The 25,517-nt window shown below is 44.9% G+C and overlaps 1 protein-coding gene across 4 annotated transcripts in view; it reads left to right on the top strand.

Annotated features, from left to right (window-relative positions):
* SNX9 (sorting nexin 9) overlaps nucleotides 1–25,517 on the top strand; it is a 110,327-nt gene that overhangs the window by 77,388 nt on the left and 7,422 nt on the right. For all 4 annotated transcript variants that reach the window (XM_054697931.1, XM_037520604.2, XM_037520603.2 and 1 more), the window contains exons 6-13: nucleotides 212–362; nucleotides 4,424–4,508; nucleotides 6,719–6,844; nucleotides 6,965–7,082; nucleotides 15,468–15,598; nucleotides 18,463–18,566; nucleotides 19,725–19,828; nucleotides 21,072–21,149. In XM_054697931.1, the coding sequence (XP_054553906.1) occupies nucleotides 212–362; nucleotides 4,424–4,508; nucleotides 6,719–6,844; nucleotides 6,965–7,082; nucleotides 15,468–15,598; nucleotides 18,463–18,566; nucleotides 19,725–19,828; nucleotides 21,072–21,149 (897 nt within the window). The remainder of the gene's footprint in view (nucleotides 1–211; nucleotides 363–4,423; nucleotides 4,509–6,718; nucleotides 6,845–6,964; nucleotides 7,083–15,467; nucleotides 15,599–18,462; nucleotides 18,567–19,724; nucleotides 19,829–21,071; nucleotides 21,150–25,517) is intronic.

Below are 25,517 nucleotides of genomic sequence, written 5' to 3'. Positions count from 1 at the left end.
AAAGTCCCTTTTCACGGCTCTGGCACCCCTGCCGCCCTCCCCGGTCTCTGTGAAAGGCCATCTCATGTGCTGTTTGGGGGCGCGCTCTTCTCGTCCACATCGTGCTGCTCCCTTGGCCCCATTTATTTTTTAAATTGTCAGCCCCGCCAGCAGTCGTCAGAAAACAAGCCACTGCTCTTCTTTACCTGATGCCCTTCTGTGCCCTCTCCAGCGACCGGCGACGACGATGACTGGGACGAAGACTGGGACGACCCCAAGTCACCCTCTCCCTACTTCAAGGACTCGGAGTCAGCCGAGGCGGGCGGCATCCAGCGGGGGAACAGCCGGGCCGGCACCTCGTCCATGAAGCTGCCGCTGAACAAGTGCGTTGGAAGGAGTGGGCTGGGCCCGGGGCGGGAGCAGGTGCCAGTCCCAGGGGCAGTTGGCGTTTTCTCCTTTCAGTCATCCATCAAGTTTTAGATGTGATTTGATCATTTTTATTTGGATCTTGGCTTGGAAGCTTTCTTTTTTTCCCCATCTTAAAGTGAAATACTTGTTGTCTTTAATGAGCTGCCAAATGGTTTTTGTTATTTTTACCTTTATCGACTCCATGACTTGTTAAGGTTTCATGGCTGAAATCACAGGAAAGCTGGTGGTGATGGGGCGGTGGTGCAGGTGTTGGCAGTGGTGGTGCTGTGGGAATAGTGATGGAGGTGGCGCTAACTCTCTTTTAAGTGTCTTTGTGTTTATTGGGCTCTTTCCATGTGCCAGGCGGTTTATATGCTTTCTCATGTGACTTCATGTCCCTTCGTGGTAGCTGCAATCTCTGTTTACTGTGGGGAAAAAACCCAAAACCCAGAACTGCCCGAGCTCACGCAGGTGTTGTCGGGCTCAAGCCCAGGCCCTGTTCCCCTGGCTCCGCAGCTGTGCTGCTGTGCTTAAGACTTTGTTTCCACTTAGATTTAAAAATTGTCTTTAACAGTACTTGCAGATACCAGGGTGTTTTTAATAGCACTTAGAGATAACTGGGTAACAGGACAGCCCAAGGGAGGGGGGTAGCGAGTGTGGGCAGAGCCCTTCGGGCTCCCGGGTGGAGAGTCTCAGTAAGTCTGTGGTTTGTACCAGTGTAGCTTCAGGGAGATATTACCAATATTTATGACTCGCTTAAGAATCTTCCAATTCTTTTCTTTCAGTAGTTGCATTAAAATCACTAATACTTGTTCTTAGTGTTCCAAGTTCCTGATACAAAGCAGATATCAAACAATGTTAATCTGTGTCTGGAAAAAACCTCCAAACACCGTGTTTGCTCAAGCTGTAGGCCGGGATCTACGCGCACGTCAGCTGAGCAGCAGCACCGGTGACTCAGTGGGTCCCTTTCAGCTCCATGCTTTTCCAGCCTCTCTCTCTACTTCCTTCCATTATGTGTGCTCATGTTCAGTTGGACCTATAATAAAATTAATAGTCACCTTTGACGGTGTCCTTTTTCTTAGAGATTTGAAGTTCTCAATATGCAAGTATGTAACTCTCAGTTCTTTAAACCTCGATACAAAGTATATTCAAATCCCATTGAAATGTAACACACCTCGGGCCTCCCTCGTGGTGTAAGACAGCAACCTATTAAGCTGTGGGCAGCCACTGTAGCACAAGTTCAATCCCCAGCCAGGGAGCTACCCACATAGTGCAGCAGACCTTTCTTGACTTGCCCGCTGCTCCCCTCAGCAGTGTATTTCAATCAGTCTGCTTGTTCTGTTCCCCCCTCTGTCTCTGGTGAATCCTCTCACCGCCCCCCCCCAACACACCTCTGGCCTGTACCCCAGTTCTTGTATGCATAAATAAATAAATTTAAAAAAAAAAGTAACACACCTCTTAGCCCCAGTGTGAAAAGAGGAAGTAGAGACAAGAAAGTGACCTGCGTTTTCAAAGCTGTGTGGTAAGGTTCAGAGGTGCCAGGCCTCGGGCTCAGTGGCCTGTGCTTAACTGCTTCACTTGGGGGGAGTTGCATGACCTGTTTGAACCTTATTTTCCTCATCTCTACAGTGAATGGGTTGGCTCTAATAAAGAATTCTTTCTGCTACAAAACTTCAGTGCAAATTGAAGTCAAATCGGAGCAGTGCTAACAGCTGTACCTCTAAGGCCTCCTCCTCGTGGTGCTGGGAGCCACTCAAACACCCGTGTGTTTTAATACCACTCTAGCCTAAGGTAGAAGTGACTCACACTTATAATAGTTGTAAAAAAAAAAATTTAAAGTGTTGACATTTTTCAGCAGTTAATCCATTTTCTATGACAGCTGATTTCCAGTTACCAAGTAGAAGCCATTTACTGGAAATGAGATCAGAAATTGAAGCATTGCGAGACTCCACCTTGATAATACCCAGAGAATCACTAAATCGCATTGCTCTTCAGTTTTTGTTCAGTGAGTGCCTCATCAACCCTGGAGTTTGCTGTGGTCTGGGGGACACCTCAGAAGTGCAAGACCTGACCTCTGCTCAGCTCACAGGCCAGTGGAGGCCATGTCAGCTTAGGAAAGCGCCATGTTTTTCCTTGACCTCAAGCGTTTTCTTTTTTTAAAGATTATTTATGCATACAAGAACTGGGGTGTAGACCAGAAGTCGGGGGGTGGTGAGAGGATTCAACAGAGACAGAGTTGGGAACAAAACAGGCAGATCTACTGAAATACACTGCTGGAGAAGCAGCAGGCGAGACAGAGAGGTCTGCTCCACGTGGGTCAGCTCCCTAGCTGGGGATCAAACTCATGCTGCAGTGGCTATGGATAGCTTCATAGTGCTGACACTTAACCCCTTGCACCACCAGGGAGGCCCTTCAGCATTTTCCTTCAGCATTTTCAACCAGAGTTGTAGGCTTGTTAACAAAAGGATTCCAGGTTAGCGCACTCAAGAAGCCTGTAGGATATTCCCATCATTCCTCTGGGTCCTGGATCCTTATGAAGGTGCATCTAGCTGCTGTTTGTGCTGTGGGAATGTCAGCAAAGCATGGGAAATTGTAGAAATATCTGCTGCAAGTGGTAAAGCAGCACAGACGGGGTTCTCTCCCAGGCTGCAGGAATACTAACAAGGAGACAATGGCTTACCTAGAAGGCATCTTCTGAGTCCCCTCTGGGCTCCTCATAAAGCTTTCATTTACTTCCCTTATCGCCTTAAAAGGTACATCATATTGGTCCTGCTCTTCATATAAGGAGACTGCGCTTTTGAGATCACGTAGCTATTAAAATATGTTGAGAATTGGAGTTCACGGTTGTCCACTCCGAGACTCATGTTTGTATTCACAGCGTTACAAAGAAAGCAGGTGAGGGAAGTCCATGGAGAACAAAGGAAGAGAAATGGGCCTCTGGGAGTGTGACATTGGCCTTTAAATGAGTGGATGAATGAAATTGGAAGTAATGTAGCAGGGTTTGGGTTTTTTGGTAGAAAAAGGATTTTTCTTTCTTTTTTTAAAAAAAAAAAATATATTTATTTATACAAGCACTGGGTACAGTCAGAAGTGTGGGAGGGTGAGAGGATTCACCAGAGTGGGGAACAGAACAGGCAGACTGACGAAACACACTGCTGAGGGGAGCAGCAGGTGCAGCAGGAGAGGTCTGTGCGCCATGTGGGACCCTCGCAGGTGGCCGGGGGTCGACCAGCGCTGCAGAGGCTGTGGGCAGCTTCGCAACCCAGCGCTCAACCGCTGTGCCACCAGGAAGGCCAGGATTTGTTTTTCTATTTTAGGTTCTTTGCTTTCTAAAATGCTCCTTTTCTATCAAGAAAAATACTGAAACCCAAATCTTATTTATTATAAGTAGCTCTTGGGATGGCTACCTGCTTATTCCAGCTTTTCTCCAATTTTGTTTCCTTTGCTTGTAGATTTGATTTCTAGAGGTGGCCAGGCTTATTTATAATCCTTTGGGTCACTTTACTAAGGAGACTGGTTTTATTTTGTGTCTCATCATCTGGTTCTGAGAGCAGTTCTGAAAGATACTGGCTCCAGGGCTGTGGACACTGGTGTTTCTCTGGCTCAATGTGGCCTCTGGGAGGGACATGTTGAGCAGCAGCTTAATTTGGACACAGATGTGGCATGTGGTGGCCACCCAGGGGTCTGCTTGAGTCAATTTGCTTGATACTTTCTCTTCTCGTGACCCAGAGGTCATTTGTTTTGTTCTACTCTTCACACTCTGTGGGGTGATGGTGTTTCAGGTCCAGTTAAGCAAAGAGAGCCCATAAATATCACACATTCTGGAGTTAAACTGTCCTCTTACCAGGCAAGCTTAATTAAGTGACTAATTGGCCACTGAACAATCTGATTACACTAGGTTTCATTTACCAGAGTGTCCTAGTTCTCCTACAGGTGAAAGAGAGAACAAGGTGAAAACTATTAAGTAAATGTGGAGGTGACAGAATTCTTACAAGGAAAATAAGACTCGCTCACAAACATTTATCTTCATGATTAGGTTCCCTGGATTCGCAAAACCTGGAACGGAGCAGTATTTGTTGGCCAAGCAGCTAGCAAAACCCAAAGAGAGAATTCCCATCATGGTAAGTTTTGTCATTTTAATTTGTTTGCTTTGTTCCTTATCAAGCTTTTTTAAAATACCTTAAAACTAAAAGGGTTATCAGTCATTTGGAAAGTGTTTTTAAACACAGTTAATGCTCCAAATAACTGACAGTGGGTGTTAGTATTTTAAGAGAACTGAAGAGCATAAATTACTGCCTGTCATTGTATCACCTAGGTATTCTGTATTTTTATCGTCCTCACTATTAGTAACTGAACCATATTATATATTCTTTTAATAAATTTCTCCTCTAAAGTGTCATAAAGTACCTTTTATATGCTGGTGTTCTATCAGCCCCATATATTTAGCTAATAAACCCAATTCGAATGTTGAGGTTTCTGCCCTGGCAGAGGACATGCACGCTGTCAGAACGCAAGTTCTCCACTGTGTTGGTGGTAATTGGTCTGTCTTCCAGTTAAGCCAGGTGTCAGGTCGTGATAAGGAGCAGCAAATAAAGCTGGGAGTTAATGACTCCATCAAGAGTATCTGACATGATGCAGGCTCTTTGGTTTCTCCCAAATTTTTATTATTGATGGCTTATCTAAGTGCTACCCAGCTGTATGCTCCCAGATGAAAATCTAGAGGAGAGAACTGTGGCTATCTCCTGACTCTTGACATGACCCTGAAACTGTCAGATGAGGGCAGAAGCCTTGAGTGTGGTCACCTTGGACTCAGACAAGAAGGAAACATCTAATCCCTGGGTCCTGGGGAACTTGATAAAATTGCAGGAATGATAGTGAATGTTTATTACTTATTCCTGCATTTCCTACATCTTTGAAAAGCTTGAAATCCTAGAAACTGCCAGACAGAGCAACATCCCTCTTTGCCCCTGTTCCCTCAAAGCAAATTTGGGAAAATTAAGTGGTTAAAGATAATTTTTTTTTCCAGACTTAAAAATAATAGTGGACAGGGCCTCCCCGGTGGCGGTTGAGCGCTGAGTTGCGAAGCTGCCCGCAGCCTCTGCAGCGCCGGTTCGATCCTGGCTGCTCCCCGGCCACCGGAGGAGGGTCCCACATGGTGTGCAGACCTCTCCTGCCACCCGCTGCTCCCCTCAGCAGTGTACTTCGTCACTCTGCCTGTTCTGCTCTCCTCTCTGGCTCTGGTGAATTCTCTCACCCTCCCACGCTTCTGACTATACCCAGTACTTGTATAAATAAATAAATAAATCTTAAAAAAATAATAATAATAATAGTAGATATATATCATTGTTCTTTTCATTCATTTTAAAACACCACAGAATCAAAAGCCGTGACCCTGCCCCTTGGATCCTCTGAGGTATCTTGTCTCAGGTGTGAGAGTGGCGGGGGGCACAGAGCTAAAGGAACCTGTAGTTTAAGTTTGAGATAAAGCTGGGCCCATGTGCCCTATGGGCTTATTTCATGGAAGAGAAAACTGAGGAAAGTTGCTGAGTCCTCAAAAAACCAAGAGAAAGCAGAGATCTGGTTCTTAGCTGCTAAGGCACAGTAACCCTTCCCGCTGATGGGATGTGGGCCTGTGGCTGTCAGGTCCCATGAATCAGCTTCTTCTCTTGGTTCCAGACCCTGGAGGAAGCGCCCCAGAGCTGCCGCCTCCTAAAGATTACTGCCTCTGCAGCTTTAAGAGCATGTTCTGGACCTGGGCTCCCTTCCTGGGAGGCCACAGTAGCTCCATTTCTAGTCCTCAGCATTAAAATTCTCTGGGCTCCAGTTACCTTCCTGACCTACTGATCCCCAGACTTTCATAGACTGCTCCTCCTCCCTGCCTTCCACCTTTAAAAATAATTAGGACCAAGTGTACAGAAAATGAAGGGTGTTTACAAAGTTGGGAGGCATTGTTGAGACATCTAAGAGTGTAATTTTGTATTTCACAAAACTATAGCTCCATGATAGTTGGAATTTTTTAAAAACTAACCCTTCATTATAATTAAGACAACCAGACTAGAAAGAGGAACTGTGTTGCAAGTAGCACTCCCCCAGAGGGAGCAAGCAAGCAGGCCTCCCCTTCACAGGCCACACTGCCCCACGGGTAGCGTTTGCTCTATGACTGTCACTGCAGCAGAACAGAGTGTATGTATAACTTGTCCAAGAAGAGCAAGGGGGACCTTGCAAAGCACTTCTCTTTATTTCTGGAAAGAATCATTCGATTACTTCACATCAATTCTATTTACTGTTTCTCCATGTAACAAAAATTCTTTCTCCCTGGAATGTTGTGCAGATTGGAGATTATGGCCCAATGTGGGTTTATCCTGCCTCTACGTTTGATTGTTTAGTAGCAGATCCCAAGAAAGGCTCCAAAATGTATGGTCTGAAGAGCTACATTGAGTATCAGTTAACACCCACTGTGAGTATCCAAGTTACCAAAAACAGAAGCATGCTTGTATCACGAGTTAAAATTTGCATTTTTCTTCTTTTTCTGTAACTGGCCTTGATAACTTTCTCTTTTTTTCCCCTTAATTCATAGAACACTAATCGATCCGTAAACCACAGGTATAAGCACTTTGACTGGTTGTATGAGCGTCTCCTGGTTAAGTTTGGGTCAGCCATTCCAATCCCTTCTCTTCCGGATAAGCAAGTCACAGGTGAGTGTGTGATGCTGGACTTGAGATGACGAGTAAAGAGACTCCCGTTGATTGTGGTGTGTCCTGATGTTTATCAGTGGTAGCACCTTCCCTGCTTCCAAGGGCTGGATGTATGGCTGGATCTAACTCCATATTGTGCATGTATTCAGAAGTTAACCTTAGCACCTTGCGAGAACGTTACGTAAAATTTTATATCAGTGTTCTTGTATACATATCTTGAACTCTAGAGAAGCCATTATAATTTTATCACTGCACCCTCTCCTATAAAAGAAATGTGACTTTTTAAAATGTGCATAAATGCCTGAGAAAATAGGACTGCTCCAAATAGCCTAAAATGGCAATAAAGATGTGCATCCCAAATGATGCCAATGGGCATGTTGTCTTGCTGTGTGGTTTTCAGAGAAGTGTTTAAATGCTGGCCTGCCGTGGGAGCCTCAGCTCTCTGAGTGTTCTGCGGAAGTGTGAGGTTTCTACTCAGTTATTTTGGTTCTATTGCTAGCTAAAAGTTTTTCGTGTATCACTGGCTAATAAATACGAAAAACCTTCTCTGTTTTCTTATTTAAAGTGCCTGCACTCTCCTGCCCCTGGTAACCTTGTAAATAATCCACACTGCTTCTGTAATAGCACTTTGTAATACACTTGGCAGGTACTTGTTTCTCTATCTGGAGAACTGTCCCTGATTTTTTTTATCTCCAACCTAGTCAAGAACCTGAAATTAGTACTCAGGACTCAATATGTTTGTCTTGGAATAAAACTTTGTAAAGAAGCTGAGCTTTACTAAAAAGTAGAAAGAGTTCAATATGCATAGCTAAAAAATTTTCAGATACTGAAGCTAGTGTGTGTAGAAAGGGAAGGATCAAAGGTGAGAGTCAGGTCATCTTTAAGTCACAGGTCAGAGCTGCAATGCCCCTAAGAGAGCGGGAAGAGACGGAACCGCTCAGCTGGGCACGGAGAGAAGGAAGGTGGAACGGGCCGAGGAAAGGTTTTCCCCAAGGTCAGGGAGGATCAGGGAGGGTTTAATTCTCACTCAGCAAGACTTGATTCACATGCATGGTCTCTGCTCTGGCCACTGAAGGAGACGCTGTCACGTGTGAGATGTGGACCGACTGATCTCTAGCAGGAATTAGGAACCTCAGAATAAGAACATCATTCTCCTTAACACTTTAATTCATATTTTTAGTCTATGTTTATTTTGAAAGCTTCAAAAACCTGAAGTCATCATAGCAGAATGGAGAGTAGTGGGGCTGCTTCGTCGTCTGTTGTGGGTCATGAGTGGAGCCGATCGCAGGCAGGGCGACCACTCCTCCTGCCTTCCTGCAGTCACGCCCGTCTGTCATTCTCCCTGCTTTAAGTCACAGCTTGCTTTTTTTTTCTTTAAGATTTATTTATGCATACAACAACTGGGGTACAGGCCAGAAGTGTCGGGGGTGAGAGGATTTACCAGAGACAATAGGGAACAGGACAGGCGGATCTACTGAAATACACTGCTGAGGGGAGCAGCGGGTGAGACAGGAGAGGTCTGCTGTGCCATGTGGGTTGCTTCCCGGCCAGGGATTGAACTCATGCTGCAGAGGCTGTGGACAGCTTCATAGGTTACGTCCTAACCCCCTGTGCCACGAGGGAGGCCCACAGCTTGCTTTTTAAAATGTAGATTTCTTTCCATGAAAACGTGTATGCCGCTACTCTCCATATTTTCAAATTGCAGTCTGTTTCCTGAATTTTGGGTTTCTTTAGCGACTTGGCTGGCACAGCACATGTACCATGGTGTTCACACACTTGCCTGGATTTTGTACTCAGGACTAGCCTTCCCTAGGTTATGGGGTTTCTCACATCTCTCAGGTTTTAATACCTTGTTCATTCTGAACCAAATAACTCAGGGCTTTTAAAGCATCATAGAGCCGCACTTCTCCTGTAGAACGTTGTTGGCCTTTTTTTTTTTTTAAGTTGAGCCTAAAGCTAGGGCAATGTCACAGAAAAGCAAGAAAGCAGCAGCCCCTCAGTCTAAAGAAAGTCGAGCTTTGATTCACTGACTGGGACATGTGCCGAGGAAGCCACCCAGCACAGAGGCCACTTTATCCCCCGCTCTTGTTGGCCTCCTGCTCTGGTGCCACAGATGATTATTATATAAACGCCCACTTGAATCCTGGAGCTGGCAGCACAGAATCCCAAGTAGGTGATGTCATGACATGACTGTGGACTTGATAATCAATCCATGAAAATCTTACAGTCAGTGTTGTTTATTCATAGATTTTGTTCTTTATGCAATAATTTTGAATGACTCTAGTTTTATTCCTGGGTGAAAACCAGGAATTGGTAAGAACCTAAGTGAGGTTCACTGAAAACAGGGAAATGAAAACCCCACCTCCCCCCACTTTCCAAACTCTCTGGAGCCTTGCAAAAATCCAAAATCTGAAGTCAGTCTGGAAATCTCCTGTTTCAGAAAATTTCAGGACTAAAATCATTAATTTGTATTAAATTGTAGGTTATAACTTTTGGCACAATTCGCTTGTTCATCATGGGGACAAGTATAACCTCAGCCCATGCTGACTCATTGGGTCTTTTCTGTGCAGCAGGTAGGTCATCTTCTTCCCAGGGGACAAACTGTGCATAGCCAGCGCTTATTTAGTACTTAGTCTCTGCCTCTACACGTGCAGAGGAAAGTGCGTTCCCACACAGCCTTGTGTGACCCAGCATGCTGACCAGTACCGTGTCACAGGTGTGCCTTTTGGCATGTGATACTCTTATTAAAAGAAATGTGTGCTTATTTGTACTCACCATTTCTAAAGGAAATTTCAGTCGGTTTCTTTTAAATTTATTTTGAAACTTACATACAGTAAATCTGCTCCTTAAGTGAACAGTGCTAAGAGTTTGACAGCTTCCTCTGCAGCGTCTTGTCACCCCCGCTGAGTTCAGGATACAGAAGCTCCATCACCTCCCAGAACTCCCTGTGCTGACACTTTACAATCAGCAACCTGCCCCCATTGTGACCCAGGGCAGCTATGATCTTTTTCTCTATACTTTTGCCTTCCAGGATATCACTGTAAATGAAAGTTATAGTGCGTGGTCTTTCAAGTCTGGCTTCTTAGCATGATGCGTTTTTAGAGTCCTGCACCTGTGGTTTCACACGTCCTTCCTTTTACTGCTGAGGCTTTCAGTGATTAGAGTATACCATGTGTGCTTGTGCTTTCAGTAGTTGCAGGACAGTCAGGTTTCCAGTTTTGAAAAATTAAAAAGAAAGATCCTATAAACTTTGACATGTGCATTTTTGTATGAACAAAATTTTTATGGGTTGACACCTAGGAGTGGAGTGACTGGGTCATATGGTGGGTGTATAAACATTCATTTGATGTTTAAGAAATTGTCAGACTTATCCACAGAGGCTGGACCACTTTGGAGTCCCCACCAGCCGTAGATGAGTGTCAGGGACTGCCCATCCTTACTTATACTGTTGATGTGTCAGTTTTCTTTATTCCAACAAGTCTCAAAGGTGTTTAGTATTGTCTTGGTTTTAATTTGCATTTCCCTAATAACCCGTGGCATCAAGCATATTTTCATTTGCTAATTTTTATCTACATATTTTCTGACCATTTTGTATTAGATTTTTTTAATTGAATTTTGAGAATTCTTTATATGTTCTGGAAATAAGTACTCTGTTCAGTAATGTGATTTGCCCATCATTTGTCCCAAGTGTGGCCTGTCTTTCTCTTAACAGATCTGTACATCTGTTGTCAGAATTTTATTGGGGTGTTCTGTTGTAGATGATGTAATTTGTTTAATTTCTGTTTTCCAGTTGTTTGTTGCATCTAGAGATAAAATTGATTTTTGTGTTTTTACCTTGTAACTTCACTAAACTTAGAAGTTCCAGGAGCATAGTAGCCCAAGTATGTCTGATGTTCTTCATATCTCCCTGTAATTTGGATAATTTTTTTTTAGATTTATTTATGCATACAAGATCTAGGGTACAGGCCAGAGATGCGGGGGGGTGAGAGGATTCACCAGAGACAATGGGGAATAGAACAGGCAGATTGACCGAAGTAAACTGCTGAGAGGAGCAGCGGGCGAGACAGGAGAGGTCTGCTGCGCCATGCGGGTTGCTCCCTGGCAGGCTGGCGATCGAACTCATGCTGCAGAGGCTGCGGATTGCTTCATAGTGCAGTGCTTAATCCCTTGCGCCACCAGGGAGGCCCAAATTTGGATAATTTTTTTAAAAATTTACTTATTTATGCATACAAGAACTGGTGTACAGGCCAGAGGTGCAGGGGGTGAGAGGATTCACCAGAGACAGAGTGGGGAAAAGAACAGGTGGACCCACTAAAATACAGTGCTGAGGGGAGGAGCAGACGAGACAGGAGAGATCTGCTGCACCATGTGGGTCAGCTCCTGTGCCACTAGGAAGGCCCCAAGGGGTAATTTCTTTTTATCCTGAAGGACTTCCTTTGATATTTCTTGTAATGCATGTCTACTGTCAATGAATTCTCTCATGTATTTGTCTGGGAGTGCCTTTATTTTTGAAGGATAAGCTTACTGGTGGTAGAATTCATGACCGATAGCTTTTCTTGCAGCCTGACTAATAGTTTTTCCATTGCCTTCTGAACTCTATTGCATCAGATGACAAATCAGTCTATTCTGTGGTCACACACATGTATTGTACACACCCCGCTGTAGATGATGAGCTGTTCTCACTCGGCCGTATTCAAGATTTTCATTTTGTTTTTCTTCTTTCTGCAGTTTGGTTCTGTTGTATCTTGGTGTGGGTATCTCTGTATTTATCCTACTTGGGATTTATTGAGCTTCTTGGAAGTATATATTAAAATTTTCCATTAAATTTGGAACATTTTCTCCCATTATTTCCTCAAATATTTTTTCTCTCTCTCTTTGTGTTTGGGAACTCCCATTACAAATCCGGCATACTTCGTGTTTTCTGAGGCTCTGCTCATCCTCACCCCCCTTCACTCCCGTTCTCCAGATTAGATCATTTCTATTGCTGTAGCTTCAGATTTACTTACTATTTCTTCAGCCATCTTGAATCTGCTATTGACCCTTACTGTGAATTTTTAATTTCAATTACTGGATTTTCAACCCCAGAATTTCCATTTATTTTTATAAGATTCATTTTAGGACCTCCCCGGTGGCGCAGCGGTTGCGCACTGGACTGTGAAAGCTGCCTGCAGCCTCTGCAGCGCTGGTTCAATCCCTGGCCGCCAGGTGAGGGTCCCACATGGTGTGCAGACCTCTCCTGCTGCGCCCGCTGCTCCACTCAGCAGTGTCCTCCATCTGTCTGCCTGTTCTGCTGCCCGCTCTGGTTCTGGTGAATTCTCTCACCCTCCTGCCCTTCTGACTATACCCAGTGCTTGTATAAATAAATAAAATAAATCTTTAAAAAAAAAGATTCATTTTTATTTATTTACGCATACAAGAACTGGGGTTTAGGGCCTCCCTGGTAGCACAGGGGGTTACGTGTCAGCACTGTGAAGCAATCCACAGCTACTGCAGCACGAGTTCAATCCCCAACCAGGGAGGTGACCCACATGGTGCAGCATGTCTCGCCCACTGCTCCCCTCAGCACTGTATTTCAGTGGATCCACCTGTTCTGTTCCCCACTCTGTCTCCGGTGAATCCTCTCACCCCCCACCCCACAAACACACACCTCTGACCTGTATCCCAGTTCTTGTATGTATAAATAAATACTTCTTTAAAAAAAAAAAAAAGACCTGGGCTATGTGCCAGAGGTGCACTGGGTGAGACGATTCACCCTTTCCCTCCCCCACAGAATAGGAAGATCTACTGAAATAGAAGATCTGCTGAGGGAAGCAATGGGCAAGACAGGAGAGGTCTGCTAAGCAATGTGGGTTAGCTCCCTGGCCGGGGATCGAACTCATGCTGCAGTGGCTACCAATAGCTTCGTAGTGCTGAGACTTAACCCTTGCACCACAAGGAGGCTCCCATTTGATTTTTTAATATCTAACTTCTGTCTCCTTGATGGCTTAGGGGTTAAGTCTCAGCACTATCACAGCTATGGCCTGATAGCTGTGTCGTTGGTGGATCCTCTCACCTGCCCACCATCTCTGGCCTACACCCCAGTTCTTATATGCAAAATAAGTAACTTCTGTCTCCTTCTTGAGAATCTGTATTTGTTAATGCCTTGTCTTATTTTTAATTTTTTTTTTAAAGATTCATTTATTTATGCATACAAGAGCTGGGGAACAGACCAGAGATGCAGGAGGTGAGAGGATTCACCAGAGACAGTGGGGAACAGAACAGGCAGACGAACCAAAATACACTGCTGAGGGGAGCAGCAGGCGAGACAGGAGAGGTCTCCCTCACCATGTGGGTTGCTCCCTGACCAGCCAAGGATCAAATCAAACTCGTGCTGCAGAGGCTGCGGATTCCTTCATAGTACGGTGCTTAACCCCTTGCGCCACCAGGGAGGCCCCTTATTTTTAATTTTTTTAAACATGGCTTGCTTTAGTTCTTGGAACATGTTTCTAAAAACTGCTATGGGGCCTCCCTGGTGGCACAAGGGGTTAAGACGCAACCTATGAAGCTATCCGCAGCCACTGCAGCATGAGTTCAATCCCCGGCTGGCACAGCAGACCTCTCCTGTCTTGCCCACTGCTCCCCTCAGCAGTGTATTTCAGTCAGTCTGCCTGTTCTGCTCCCCACTCTGTTTCTGGTGAATCCTCTCACCCACCACACCTCTGGCCTGTACCCCAGTTCTTACATGCATAAACAAACAAATCTTTATAAATAAAAGCTGCTTTGTTTTTGTCTGCTAAGTGCAACATCTGTGGATACTTACAGATAGTGCCTGTTGACTGCTTTTTTCTCCCCTCAGTATTGGCCATTTCTTCATTTTTTGTTGAAATTTAGACATTTTAGAGAAAATGTTTTAGCATCTCTGGAGTCTGATTTTTCTGTTTCTTGTCTGTTAAACAAGCTGCCTGCCTAAATCACAGAAGTCTGTCTCCCCTGAGCTCAGTTATGTCTGTCTGTCTGTTTTTAAGTTTGGCTTCCTTAAGCCCACCCCTTGTCTGAGTTAGAGGATGTGCTCTCCCACCTCAAACCATGAAAGCTTTGTCCTCTACAGTGGTTCAGTGCATGGATAGGGCGTGTATTCCAAGCTCATGTCATTTTCAGCTTATCCTTGGCTTTTTCTTTCAGGGGTCCCCTTTTGTGTTCCCCTTGAATGTGTGTTTGCAGCCTGAGTTGGCTAGGAGCATGTGGCTGACTTGGACCCTACGCACAGTCCCCTACCCCCAGTGTTTCTGCACACAGTCTCAGCGGGCAGGTCTCTGGCTCCACCTGTATTGGCTGATGGAGCCTGTGAGCTCCCCATCCTCTCACCCCTGGGTTGTCACTGTCATCACAATGAGGGGGCTTCCCCCCTCTCTTCAGAGCAGGGAGCTGACTACCTCGCCACGGAAGCTGCAGCTTCCGTGTTGGGCAAGTAGAGGGAGGGGAGACACAGGGGCTGCGGAAGGGAGAAGGGAGCAGCCCCTAGAGCAGGACAGCAAAGATCGCCACTGCTCTTTCCTGAAGTCCAGAGTTTGTTACTTTAGTGATCATCTCCGTTGGCTATAGCCAGAACTGCCATCTTTGACGACCTTTGAACTGATGGTGATTGTTGTTTGATTGGGCTGAAAAAATTCTCAGTATTCACATGATGTTTGGTATGTCAGGCTTATTTGATTTTCTACTTTGTAACTGGAAATACCACTCATTAAGCTCGGTTTCAGGATGATTGTAAGTTCAGCAGCTTTCATCATTGTATTCATGAAAAAGCTGTTTTTTCTGTTTTCAGATTTAGCTTAAAAAACAAAATGGAGGGCGTCCCCTGGTGGCGCAGCGGTTGAGCGCTGGGCTGCGAGGCTGCCCGTGGCCTCTGCAGCGCCGGTTCATTCCCCAGCCAAAGGCGAGGGTCCCACAAAAAAAAAAAAAAAAAAAAAAGGACAGAAAAAGTACAGTCCTGAATTGCCTTTCATAAACACTAAATTTAAAATTTATATATTTGAGATTCTATTACATTTAGACACATAAATAACAAAATTCCATGCACTTTATGAGAGTTACTTTTTAGATTTCATTTTATTCTTTCTAGCTTATAGGACTTCATATGGTCACACAGGAATTGGTTTAATGTTAATGTTATTTTATAAGAAAGTTTTTCATATTGAGAGAAGATTTACTTTTAAATTTGTCGAGTGTTTTAAAGGACCCTTGAAGAACCCTTTTGAGATTATGAATATTCTGGTCACGGTCACAAGGTTTGTTAATTTGTTAAATTAGAGTTCCAATGCTATTGTCTCTCTCCCTGGATCATGATGCATAATGGTGCCAGCAGTTCACTCTGACACGGCTGTACTCAAATGGGCATGTCTCCTGCAGGTCGCTTTGAAGAAGAGTTTATCAAAATGCGCATGGAGAGACTGCAGGCTTGGATGAACAGGATGTGCCGTCATCCAGTGATCTCAGAAAGCGAGGTTTTCCAGCAATTTCTAAATTTCCGAGATGAAAAGGTACAGTATTTGATGATGATAGTCTTAGAGGATATTGAGAATTGCTTCATTTACACCAATTTTTTACCTGAAAGGAGCTTACGTTATGTTGGTTAGTCGGTGGTTTCACATTTCCTCCAAAGACTGCAAAGGGGTGGGACCTTAAATCCCAACCGTGGCAAACTGATCGTGAGGATAACAGAACCGCTTTCCAGAATGGATGCCCAGGGGTGGGCTGGCCAGGTCAGCAGGGAAATATGATAAGATGAGGAATTTTTTCCTAGATGCTTTCAAAAGCAGGACAGACTCCAAACTCCACAGGAGATTATCAATGTGAAATGGGCAACAGAGCAAATGTTCTCCCGCCCTCACATTTGAGCTGACAGCGTGATACTGTCATAGAAGGAGAAGTACAGTTGGAATTGTACCATCCTTCTCAAAACCCAGTTGTTTTCCCAGAACTGTGAGTCTAAAGAATGCGGGCCTCTGTACCCATCCCCACGGTTCATCTTTCTGATGTTCGTCTGTTCTGTTTTTGAAAATCAAGAAAAAAAGGGCTACTTGACATCTCACTGTCTTTGTTGGAAATAGTTCTCTCTCTCAATAAACTTTTCAATGACTCTTCATTGTATCTTTTTATTCCCTAGACATGTTTTCTCCGTCACTTCTCTCATAACAAGTATTGCATATTCTAGAAAATAATCTAAAGAATAAAAATGCAGGTTAGCTCAGATGCCAACAGCAGATGTGAAGTAAGTTATGATGCTAGAAAAATGTCATGAAAATATTTTTATATTTAATCATATAATAGAATATTATAGTCTAGTTGGAACTTTCAAGTAGAGATTGACTTACTAAAATCCTTTGCAATAGTTTTCCCTCATTAAAGTAGACATATTTATAACAGGAAGTCTTAAATGTTAGAGCTTCTGTGGGTATTCGTAGAATACAAGCATCTGGGCCTTATTTTCAGTGTCTGCTTAATTCCAGAAGTGGCAGGCTCACGTGGATGTGCTGTGGGTATTAGTGATACTGGGGAACTGGGGTCTCTCCCTGTGAATGTATGTATTGTGGCCTTGCAGGATGCACTAGAAAACTAGATCGTTTTTCTGGTGAGAGGTGACATCCAGGCACAGTGTTGTGACACTAGGTTCAACGCGAGATTGCTGAAAATAAATCTTGTGACTTTGCTTTTAGAAAAGCCTCCTGGGACCCTCTCCAAGACTTTTGCCTTACTGGTTACAACAGGACTTTTATAAGGGCTTTCTTGATTATTCCACCATAAACTTGATTTACAACACACTCTTAAGTGTTGTGTACTATGAAAATGTTATTAAAAATAGTAAATCTAGAATTGGTGTTTTGATATAAGAGAAGAAAGTATTCAGCGCCAGGTACTGGAGTTCTGGCCTCAGCTCTGTTTCTATCTCTGATCTTGGCCAAAGTGTTGTGTTTTTTTTTTTCAAAGATTTATTTATGCATACAAGAGCTGGAGTACAGGCTAGAGGTGTGGGGGAGGGGGTGTGTGAGAGGATTCACCAGAGACAGATTGGGGAACAGAATAGGCGGATTGACTGAAATACACTGCTGAGGGGAGCAGTGGACGAGACAGGAGAGGTCTGCTGCACAACGTGGGTCACCTCCTTGCCTGGGGATCAAACTCATGCTGCAGTAGCTGTGGACAGCTGTATAGTGCTGCAACTTAATACCTTGCACCACCAGGGAGGCCCCTCGGCCAAAGTGTCTTAATTTCTTTGGGTCACAGTGTCCTCACCAAATGAAAGGCTAAACAGTCATTTGCAATAGCGAAAAATATCAAATTTCTAGGAATAAATTCAAGAGAACGTACAAAAAGGTACATGTAAAAGTATATGAAACATTGTTGAGAGAAATCAAAGCCCAAAATAAATTTTCCTATACTACCGATACGTGTCACATGTAGAACATCAAAGTGTAAGAAGGGCCAGTTGACTCTTGAAAAAAGAATAAAGTGGGAGGAGGACTCTATGGGAAGCCAAGCCTCATTCTGAGCTGAAGTTTAGAGGCCCGTGCTGGTGAAGGGGGGCGAGCAGACCGGGCACTCGGCCTCTGATAGAGACGGCGCCGAGCGTGGTGGGGAAGGAAGGTCTTAACCCGTGCCGGGTCGCCTGGGTGGCACTGCTGGGGGAATGAGCTGTGCTACCCCCTCACGTCTGTTCTTACTCTGCTATTGGGTTATGTTTTTAAAAATCACCTTATCTGTTAAAAGACATACAGTGAAGTATTTTCAGGTGAAGTGATAAACCTGAGATTTCCATTAAGATAAGCAAGAGACAACAACAGGGTGGAGGAAAGTAGATAAAACAAGATTGGCAAAATGGTGATAATTGGAGGAGTCTGTGGGAAGGATGCGGTGGTGGGGGAGGATGCTGGGAATGCTTAACTCTCCCCTTTCTCGGGGTGGGGGTGGGGGAGCCTGTGAGGATGTGTTTGCTGTGCGCACTCAGATGCGCTTCTGTTCGTGCGTCTGTTATGTGCATCCCTTTCATTGTTACGTGCATTGTGTGTGTTGTATGCAATACAGTTATTTTAGTAGCTCATAATTTTAGTTCCTCTGTTATAGTTCATAAAAGTCTCCACCTTTTTTCAGAAAACAGCCTAAAAATTTGAGGCATTTTGTCAAATTTCATACATGTGTCTGTGTTGGTCGGCATTGGAAGGGAAGTGTGAGCACCTCGCTCCGGAGCATCCGTGGGCAGAGTTCACGGACTGAGGCTGCATTTGATATCCAGAGACCTGGGGGAGGGACCTTCCTGGAAATGAGAACAAGAATGATGTTCCAGGTTTGGGGGAATGTAGGGGAACCTTTTGACTCTGCTCAGAGGTGATAATGTTCCCATTCACAGGAATGGAAAACTGGCAAGAGAAAGGCTGAGAAGGATGAGCTGGTGGGCGTGATGGTGTTTTCTACCATGGAACCAGAGGCACCTGACTTGGACTTAATAGAAATGTAAGAGCTACTGCCGGGCTTTCCTCCTCACGCGTGGCAGCTCCCTCGCTGCCAGGCTCGCCAGTGTGACTTCAGAGTCTGACAGAGACCCGAGTCTCCTGAGAGAGCAGGGATTTTAGTCAGACGACAGCATCTTTCTACCAAATTGCCAGGTTAAGCGTGATTCCTTAAAGTCGGTGATATTATACGTGACACAGTGGTTAGGAACCATCTCCCCAAAAGTGTGATAAAATAGAGTGGCACAGAGCCTGCTAATAAATACCATGTCGCGTCCTTCCAGTTAATACCACATTTTGTCCCACCAGGCAGAAGTTGCTTGGAACCCCGTCGCCTTGAAGGAAACCCTCCTAACCTGTTTGTTGACCTTTCTTGTCTTGTTATTTTTATATTTTTTAATGTAGACTTGGCTGGAAACTTGGAGTCATTCCTTTTCTATATAAGGACTAAGAATGTTTTTAAGAAAGCTTTTTCATAACCTAAAATAATTGATTCCACGTTTTCAAAAATGCAGATAAGAGAAAAGCCCCACTGTTTTCCAGCTACCCAGAGAGAAAATCAGTGTTAATATTTGCCTCATCTTACAGTCTCCCAAGCCCTCCTCTGTGCATACATCTCAAAAGAAAAATTGTTTGTTTAAACATAAATGACCTCACTCTATGCGTTTTGTATTATAATCTGATTTTGAGTTTGAACAGAATATTGTGGGGGTTTCTGCCGGTCAGCAGTGCTCCTCAGCCCACGGGGTCTGGCCTGCTCCCTGTCCCTGGGGCGTGGGCCCAGGGCCCTCTCTCAGCCCTGAAGGTGCTTCTAGAAGCAAGGAGCGTGTGAGCCGCCCCCATCACGTCCTGTTGCTGCTTTGTAGAGTCCATGGTAGCGCTCACAATTTAATTTCTCCAAAGATAATTCAAGAAATGATGACTTGACTTACTTTAGAATAATTTTTAGTTAAAATTCACAAGGGAAGGGAAGCAGAGTTAAAATATAAACAGCAGATTTTTAAGTCATTCTTTAAAAGCCTGAATCAAGCCTGTTTTAGAGACCGGTTTAGGTAGAGACCAGGGGCCCGTGATGTTTCTGGGGTGACCTTCCCCCTCTTCACCTGACACTGGCCATTGGGTGGCAGAGTCGAGGACTTGGCTTCTTGTGCTTGGCCCACAGAGAGCAGAAGTGTGACGCCGTGGGGAAGTTCACCAGGGCCATGGACGACGGAGTGAAGGAGCTGCTGACAGTTGGGCAGGAGCACTGGAAGCGCTGCACGGGCCGTAAGCGCCATCCTGCGGGCCCTGGGGCAGGGCTGGAAGGGGGTGCACCCCACTGAGCAGAACTAAGGTCAGACCCCTTTGATGAGCCCCATTCTCAACCTGTGAAGCGCCGGGAAACTGGCTCCAACAAGACTGGCCACGAACTCAGAGCACCATGGCCACGCGCTTAGAGACGTGGGGTTTGTGGCCTACGGGAAACTGGTCTTCTCTGCATGTTGGAGTGTGTACGGTCATGTGTCATCCCGTGATTCTGCTTTTTAGTTTCTATCCATTTGGTAGGCTGTACATTGACCAAAATCCTGATTTTTAGGGAAGCCGGTATAGTTGTGATAGACAACTTGTAAGACAGGTAACACCAGGTGCCCTGTTGGGGGCAGCGGAGTTTCCTGTCACCTTCTGCCCCAGGCCCCACGTCCCAGCACCACGTGTCCTTCCTCCGTCCCTCTGGATGCTGTCGTCCTGCTGATCCGCATCCCCTGTGCTCCCAGGACCCTGCAGCTCTGTTGTCACCAGCCCAGGATAGAAACACAGTCCAGGGTCCAGCTGTGAGACTCAGGTTATCACATGGGGCCTATCCCCTGGGCCCAGAGGCCACAATACCACTAGGGTAGCCCTTAAAGATCACTTAGTTGACCTTAATATACAGATGGGCATACCAGAATCCCTCCTCCTTGGCCCTGTGAAATCTACTGCCATGTTTTCTCTTTCAGTTTATTTTGAGCTACATGATTTTGTACATAGTCATTCGTACATATGTAATAGAGTGGGGGGAGCAGCATCCCTGGGATCAGAAGGGTCTGAACCACCGGTTTTTAACCAGGTGACCCTCCCAGAGCAAGTCATTTATTTTCCTGACCCACAAAATGGAGCTGGCGCACCTGCCCCTTGACAGGGCTGTGTGGGGGTCAGGGGCATGTGGGGTTCAGGGGCGTGTGGGGGTCCAGGGCCGTGTGTGGAGGGGGCTCGCATTGGCTGAACTACATGGTGGCATCTTCTCAGTGGTGAGTGGGGAATAGCAGTGACGCTCAATCATAGCGTTCACCATGAGAGATCAACTAACTAAAAATGGAAAAAATTCTGTTAAAATATTAATTTTTAAAAACTAATCATTTCATTAAAAGATATAGACTATTTCGAATCCATTCAAACCCTCTCTCATTATAAAACTGACCACTTTAGAAACCTGGTGAACCCCGTCGCGTTGGCTCAAGGACTGGTCACAGCATCTTCCTTTTCTCTCCAGCATTGCCCAAGGAGTATCAGAAGATCGGAAAGGCCTTGCAGAGCCTGGCGACCGTGTTCAGCTCCAGTGGGTATCAAGGTAGGTGATGGGGGTTGTCCTCGGGCCTCCGGTGTCGGGCACAGGCTCGCGCCCTCCTCAGGCTCCTGCAGACCCTGTGGCTGCAGCCAAGCACCCTGGTCTTGGGCTGGATTGGCTGAGCCGCTCCCCTCAGGGCCCTCACAACGAGAAAACCGGAGGGTGGTTAGGGCGCAGGCTTTCTCGTTAGTGCTCTTGGTGCCCACGCACAACTCTTGTGTTTCAACAAAGCAGGCAGCTGTTTTGATAGGTAACACTCTGCCCTTGCTTTCATCTCTCTGCCAAACTTGAGTCAAGCCTTCCTGTTACCAAGGACAGATTTCATCAAGGTCATATGCAGGAAAAACTATTTGACTAAGTCACAAATTTATTTATTGTCTTGGTCCTGCTTTTTTTGTTGCAGAAACATTGGCTCACAACACTGTGTATGATTTAGGGGGATGGGTTCACACCTCCTCAGATGTGGGTGAACACCACTCCCCCCAAGGCACCCGTAGCCTCCACCGCAGGCCCCGGGCCCCTTCCTCCTCTGTCCTCGGGTCACACCCGCCATCCCCTCCGGTGGCCTCAGTTTGCAGTCTGATTTCTAGGGTTTGTTTTGGTTCAGTTTTGTCTGTTCTTCATTTTGGTTCTCCCTATTTCCCTAGGAGGGGAACCATTCAGCATAACTTGTAATTCTTTTCAGCTCAACCCACATTGTATTTCTACTTGTGGTTTGTTTTTTTTTTTTTTTTTTTTTTTTTTTAAGATTTATTTATTTATTTATACAAGCACTGGGTACAGTCAGAAGCAGGGAGGGTGAGAGAATTCACCAGAGCCAGAGCGGGGAACAGAGCAGGCTGATGAAATACACTGCTGAGGGGAGCAGCAGGCGGCAGGAGAGGTCTGCGCGCCATGTGGGACCCTCGCCGGTGGCTGGGGGTCGAACCGGTGCTGCAAAGGCTGTGGGCAGCTTTGCAGCCCAGCGCTCAGCCGCTGCGCCACCAGGGGAGGCCCTCTACTTGTGTTTTATCTAGCTCGTGTGTTTACGCTGACAGCAGTGGTGAGGACAAGTTAGCTGTTTTCCTTTACATGTTACTTTATATTTGCTTAATTTGGTGTATGAAGCAGGTGGGAAGTAAAAGTATTTGCCAGGCAAGTGGCATCTATTAAGTTTATGTCCTGTCACTTAAGACATGATAGAATTGGTGCTTTCACATGGTGTTTACCCTGATGGCCAAGAAAGGTAGGTCTTTGGATGTGAGCATCTACTTTCAGGAATAAGAAATTAGCAAGTGCCTTTGCCAGGGCCCACGGGTGGCTGGTGGGCGTACCCGGACTGGAGCGTGCCTGTCGCCTAGGTCTGGGTCAGCTCGGGGCGTCCTTCCAGCTTTGTGGTTCCAAAGTGTCTGAATAGAACAGTAGCGTTTGTTTGGGAGATGCTGGAAAAACATCTGCTTGGTCATGATGACATCCTCACAGTCAAAACTCACCTGAATCCCCTCCTCCTTTAAGCCTTTCCTAAGAGAGTGCTGCCTGTTTCTCAGCTCTGCCCTCCTTCTTAGCCCAGGACATCTTTGGGGAGAACCAGCTCTGCATTTGGGGCTCTGCCAGGTCCTGCTCCCTCATGCCAGCCACGTGCACCCTGGAAAAGCCCAGTCAGGTGCTTCCTTGTCCCAGCAGAGCCTCTGCCACTCCTCCATGCCCCCGGATCAGCAGTTTGCCTTGGGTAAAGAGCCTCCCCTTTCTGAATTTAGTCTATTTGGACTTTTTCATTGCTACAGTGTTTCAGTGACTTAAGGAAAAGTGTGACTCTTTAGTTTATTTGATATTTTCTTATTATGATGAGAGCAGCAGTCTCTTGCAGTCACCCACATCCTAACTGGAAGTAGAACTCCTCCAAGATGACATTTTTAAGCCCAGCAATTATCCTTCCCGTAATTTCAGTTTGTTTCTAGATTATAATGGACGTACCCAGATTCATGGTCTCTCATCACTTGAAGCCACATATGAATTAGAATCTATGCAGACCTAGAGCATGGAATTTTAAAGTTACAGTTCACTTGTTCTGGTTGGTGGTAGAAGAGCTAGGGGTGTCACTTGCTGTCACTAAACATGATATTAATAGAGGGTGCAGGTAATTGACCTCCAAAGCTTGGGAACAAAGACAGTTGGCAGTCTGGATAATGGTTCCTAAAGAAGTTCCTTTATGACTTGATACTGTAAATAAATCTTCTCCTTTGTTATATTACTCATTCTTTTTAAAATATAGTAAAAAAAAATATACTTTCGAAATGATCAGGTTTTCCACAAAAGACTTTGAATAGCCAAAACAGTCCAAAACAGAACAAAAACAGAAGTGCCATGCCTCCTGACTTCAAACTTGATTACTAAGCTATAGTAATCAAAGCACTATGATATTGGAATAAAAATAGACACACAGATCAAGGTGGGTGACTACAAGAGACTGCTGCTCTCATCATAAGAAAATATCAAAAATACTAAAGAGTCACAATTTTCCTTACGTCACTAAAGCACTGTAGGAATGAAAAAGTCCAAATAGAATCAAAATCCCAGAAATATAACCATACATACATGGGCAACTAATTTGTGACAAAGGAATCCAGAGTATACAATGGAGAAAGGAAAGCCACTTCAACAAATGGTGCTCGGAAAACTGGACAGCCACACCAGAAAGAATGAAACTAGCTCAAGAATGAAACTTGGGGCCTCCCCTGGTGGCGCAGGTGGTTGAGCGCCACACTGTGAAGCTATCCACAGCCTCTGCAGCACAGTTCGATCCCAGCCGGCCGGCAAAGGTCCCACATGGCGTGGCAGACCTCTCCTATCTCGCCCGCTGCTCCCCTCAGGCAGGGTATTTCATCAGTCAGCCTGTTCTGTTCCCCACTCTGTCTCTGGTGAATCTTCTCACCCTCCTGCACATCTGGCCTGTACCCTGGTTCTTGTGTAAATGAATGAATAAATCTTTAAAAAATAATAATAATAAATAATTAAAAATCTTGATTTAAAGACCACTTAGTCCCCAGCAGCCACCTTCAAGGAAGTGAAGGTCCGCAGTGAGAGCTGTGTCAGTTTCCTGCCAGGTGTGCTGGCGTCTGAGGCTGGGCGGCAGCTGCGTTCCCAGATCATGCATATGGTGGGGACGGCCCCAGGACCAGTTAACCAAGCTTTTCATAGCCGGGTTACAATGGAAATAATGCAGTCACTAAACATTTGTAATTGCTTGTCTATGGGGAAGTAAGACTTCTGATTATGTCTTGTTAGTGTTTGAGATAATTACTAGAACACAAATCTAAATCAGATTTTTTTTAATCCCTGAAAAGCAAAAAAAACACCCACAACTTGATACTTAATATGAAGACATAATCACATAAAGAGAAATTTATTTTAGTGTAAAAAAATGTATTTTGACTAAGCCCCTAGCAGCAGATACCTTAAGGTCAAAAAGACTGCAGAAAATGTTTTCAGAAAACATATAATTAGCAATATAATAGTAGAATTGATATTAATAAGCAAATATGTAATATGTTAGTTACCATTGTTAATGACTAAGATTTTTTAAATAAAAGAGATAACCATAAAAAGCAGTTTTAAAATATATTCAGAATAACCCTCTAGTCCTAAATTTGAATTGGAAATGTTAATATGAGCTCATCGTGTATCTTCCTTTTCTGAAAATAACAGTTAGCCTTGCTCTGTTCATTGAAGAGGCCTAGCGCCAATTATCCAATTCATTAACATCACCCACATACATGGTGATTTCTACACAGCTTGTTCCACCAAAGTGAACCAGATCTTGCATAACAAAAGAACAATTTGAAGAGCCTTCTACTGGCCAATGAAGAGAAGATTTCAGCATCTGTGGTAATAATAGTTGCTGTAGAACGATGTTTAAATCTAGGCTTACAAATGATACTTTTTTTAAAAAGCTGAACTCATTTACCTTTGGAACATGGTAGGGGATCAACTCATTATTGTGAAAACTATAAAGAGAAAAAGGGGGCCTCCCCAGTGGTGCAGCGGTTGAGCGCTGGATTGCGAAGCTGCCCGCAGCCTCTGCAGTGCCGGTTCGATCCCCGGCTGCTCCCCGGCCACCAGAGGAGGGTCCCACAAGGCGCGCAGACCTCTCCTGCCGCCCGTGCTGACTATACCCAGTGCTTGTATGTATCAATCAATCAATCTTTAAAAAAAAAAAAGAGAAAAAGGTCAAGTTTTTAATTTGCTTCTCCTATTCCAGCTGTAATACAAGGTAACTAAAAAGTTGATAAAGGAGCATTTTTCTTTATAGAAATACTTCAGCTAAAAAAGGAAAGATAGAAGCAGAATAGAATAGCCCCTCTTGGCAAACCCACAGTAAAATAAAGGATGTCG

The sequence above is a fragment of the Talpa occidentalis genome, unplaced genomic scaffold (assembly GCF_014898055.3).
Source record: "Talpa occidentalis isolate TD23 unplaced genomic scaffold, MPIMG_talOcc4v2.1 talOcc4.2, whole genome shotgun sequence".
Classification (NCBI taxonomy): domain Eukaryota; kingdom Metazoa; phylum Chordata; class Mammalia; order Eulipotyphla; family Talpidae; genus Talpa; species Talpa occidentalis.
This window is presented reverse-complemented; position numbering and strand designations above follow the sequence as displayed.